Consider the following 2,785-nt stretch of genomic DNA (forward strand, 5'->3'; position numbering starts at 1 on the left):
CATCCATGGAATATGGCTTCCGGTTCAATCTGAAAAAGAAGGCAAAGATGCATTACAGGAAAATCCCAACGGCAATTGCGGTTGCGATTCTTGAATTGCGCAACGACTACGCACTAGTGGTGCTTCTCATCAAAGGGCTCCGCACCAAATCATCTTTATCTTCCTCAAACGCACAGAAACAAAATCATGTCACTCTGTTGTATTGTTTGCTAAGTCTAATGGATTTTTGCATATATAAAAATACTCATTTTGTTGACTCTAAAATCAGTCTGGTTGCTGGTGATGGCGGAAAGAGAGAGTCGGCTAGTTCAGTTTAAACTTCAAAGCGGCATTGCTGAGTTGGCAGTAGTGAAGATGAGGTGGCTAGGGAACCATTCCTATTTTTTAAGGGCAATTATGTCATTAAATAAAATTTGTTAGTTGAATAGTGAAGTTGGAGCTTGATTAACGATAAATTGGGTTTAATTTAAATGGAGGACTTATTTGTTGATAGACTTAATAATGATCAAGTGTTGTTCAAACTTATATTAGGGACTAATTTGTAAATTTTGTTAAATATCAAGGACTTAATTATAATTTACCCTATCTTTACATCACTTCTTTTTATTGTGTATTTTCTAGCATGTCATGTTGATAATTCAGATAGCTAAATCACTGGCATGACATGAATTTTAACACCATTTGACTATTAAAAAAAAAAAAAGAATTAACCTCAACTTGATCTTGTATTTAGAGCATTGTATTATTTTTTGGGATTTTGAAAATCAAATTGTTCAATTAATTACTTTTATTTTATATCATCAATTTTATTAATGAGCTAAATTCAATTTATATTAATAAATTTAAATTTCATTCAATTATTTTTTTTAAAAAAAAATTTAAATATAAATTACTAATATTATAAGATTAACAAACAATGTAATTTTATATACCCAATAATATATATTTTTAAATTATTTTTTAATAATATTTAAATCATACTTTTTTAAGAAAATTATTATAATTTTAAACAAAGTTGAATCTTCCATGAAAAGATAAATATTGAAAAGCGACTCAATAATTTTGCAACTGGACAGAAGAAATTTCTGTAACTGCTAATAAAACTTTAAATTTTGTCACTTTCTTATTATTAATATTAACATGACGAAACTTGAGGTCTTCAAGAATTAAAGGGCTCCTTCCTTCCTTCACCATCGATCGAAGATTGATGAGGAGGAAGCCATCATACTACACAGATGCAAAAGAATTTAGTTTCTCTAATGAATTTCTATAAGTTAACGTTTACAGTATGTGGGCAAATCTTGCAGTTTGATCACAAACTAAGTGGAAAATCATTATATGCTTCTGAATCATATCCTTGCTAAGATTTTTATACTATCTTGTACAATATATAAATTAAATATATAATTTCACAGGCCACGATTTCTCAGCTACCTTTAGCATCAAAGTCTGTGATTCACACTCCATATGTCTCCTGATCAAGCTAATGGGAACTCTCTGTGAAATTTGATAATTAATATAGTATCATGATAAATAATATATATAGGAGGCTATAATAAAAAAAATTTTAAAAAAAAAAAAAAACTAATGCATGTTCTTCCACAGGAGAAACCTTGTGCATTTTTGGTTTCACCATCAAAATCAAATCAAATATTAAACGACTGTGGCTGCTTCATATTTATAAATTCCATACCACATTGTGATGCTGCCTTAAAACAACCTTGAAGTATGGATAGCTTGAGATGAAGTCGCTGTCAGCAGCTTCATGAGCTCCACAAGTTTTTGAACATTTAGGCCTTCTTGCCTGCCTAGTAATGCCCTTCTCATCCTTGAACTGCTTTCTCTTTCCTTCGTTGAAGCAATTAACAGGTACTTAAATGGGGTCCTCCTTGTTCTGAATTAATAATTTGCAGGAAACCTCAAGCTTTATACCTTTGGATTGGTTGCCACAAGAAATGTCATCTTGATCATCGGCTTCTTGCTTATTGGGCTGTGGAGATTCTCCATTAAAATTTGGCGTCCTTGAATGGAGTCCACTGCTTGAATACTCAATCTCTACAGCGCTCTCATCAAATATGAACACATAGAAATGGCTATCTCTCTGGTATTGAAAAAGTACCAAGTGCCCATGTTTCAGAGTGTGATTCTCAGAAAATTCTGGCCAACCCTTTTCTAGCCAAACCTCATTCATATTCTTCAGCAACTCCACTTTCCATGAGGTTCCTGTGGGATCTTTAAGGATTATTGGACTTGATAAACAATTGCCATAATATTTCAGAAATTTTGAGGGAATCCTCTGTCCAAAAAACACCCAAAATAATAACAGAAAAGAAAATCAGAAGTTGGGCATTTTTAACTAATTTAGGACCAGAGGGATCAAATAGAATGAAACCAGAAACCCAAGAAAAAGAAAAATAAAACAAAGTGATAAAGAAGAAAAGATGCTTACAAGTTTTCCTTCACGGATAGTATTTTGAAGAATTATCTTGAAAAAACAGGATGGTTTTCTTGTAACATTGGAGGGAGGAGTCATTGTGAAATAGAACTATCTCAATATTGCTGGTAGAGATTCTATGTTTATGTAGCCAAAGCGTTTTTTCTTATATTCTTTAATGGACTCACTGCTTCATAAACATACCTTGGGACTACCGGAAGAATCCTAAATCCTAGATAATGAGCAATCTTGGGGAATTACTAGGACCATGCCAAGCACACAGGTCAGTCCTGTTGCCTGGAGACCAAATAATAAAAGCCTCCGAGCATTTCAAGGGATAAAGATACAATT

The 2,785-nt window shown here is 32.5% G+C and overlaps 1 protein-coding gene across 1 annotated transcript; it reads right to left on the reverse strand.

Moving 5' to 3' along the window:
• Positions 1–1,053: 1,053 nt before the first annotated feature.
• Positions 1,054–2,533, reverse strand: LOC110657322 (putative B3 domain-containing protein Os04g0346900). The gene is made up of 4 exons (XM_021814482.2): positions 2,450–2,533; positions 1,933–2,296; positions 1,694–1,848; positions 1,054–1,227 (listed from the first exon to the last, which is right to left on the reverse strand). Exons 1-4 carry the CDS (start codon positions 2,531–2,533, stop codon positions 1,054–1,056), a joined length of 777 nt encoding a protein of 258 aa, XP_021670174.2.
• Positions 2,534–2,785: the final 252 nt, after the last annotated feature.

This window comes from Hevea brasiliensis, chromosome 8 (genome assembly GCF_030052815.1).
Source record: "Hevea brasiliensis isolate MT/VB/25A 57/8 chromosome 8, ASM3005281v1, whole genome shotgun sequence".
In the NCBI taxonomy this organism is placed as follows: Eukaryota; Viridiplantae; Streptophyta; class Magnoliopsida; order Malpighiales; family Euphorbiaceae; genus Hevea; species Hevea brasiliensis.

Coding starts and splice junctions, on each gene's coding strand:
- LOC110657322 (XM_021814482.2), bottom strand. CDS start 2,533: ATGACTCCTCCCTCCAATGTTACAAGAAAACCATCCTGTTTTTTCAAG. Junction 1,849..1,932: donor TTGTGGCAACCAATCCAAAG/GTATAAAGCTTG, acceptor GCTTCAACGAAG/GAAAGAGAAAGCAGTTCAAG. Junction 1,228..1,693: donor TAAGGCAGCATCACAATGTG/GTATGGAATTTA, acceptor GCATCTGTGTAG/TATGATGGCTTCCTCCTCAT.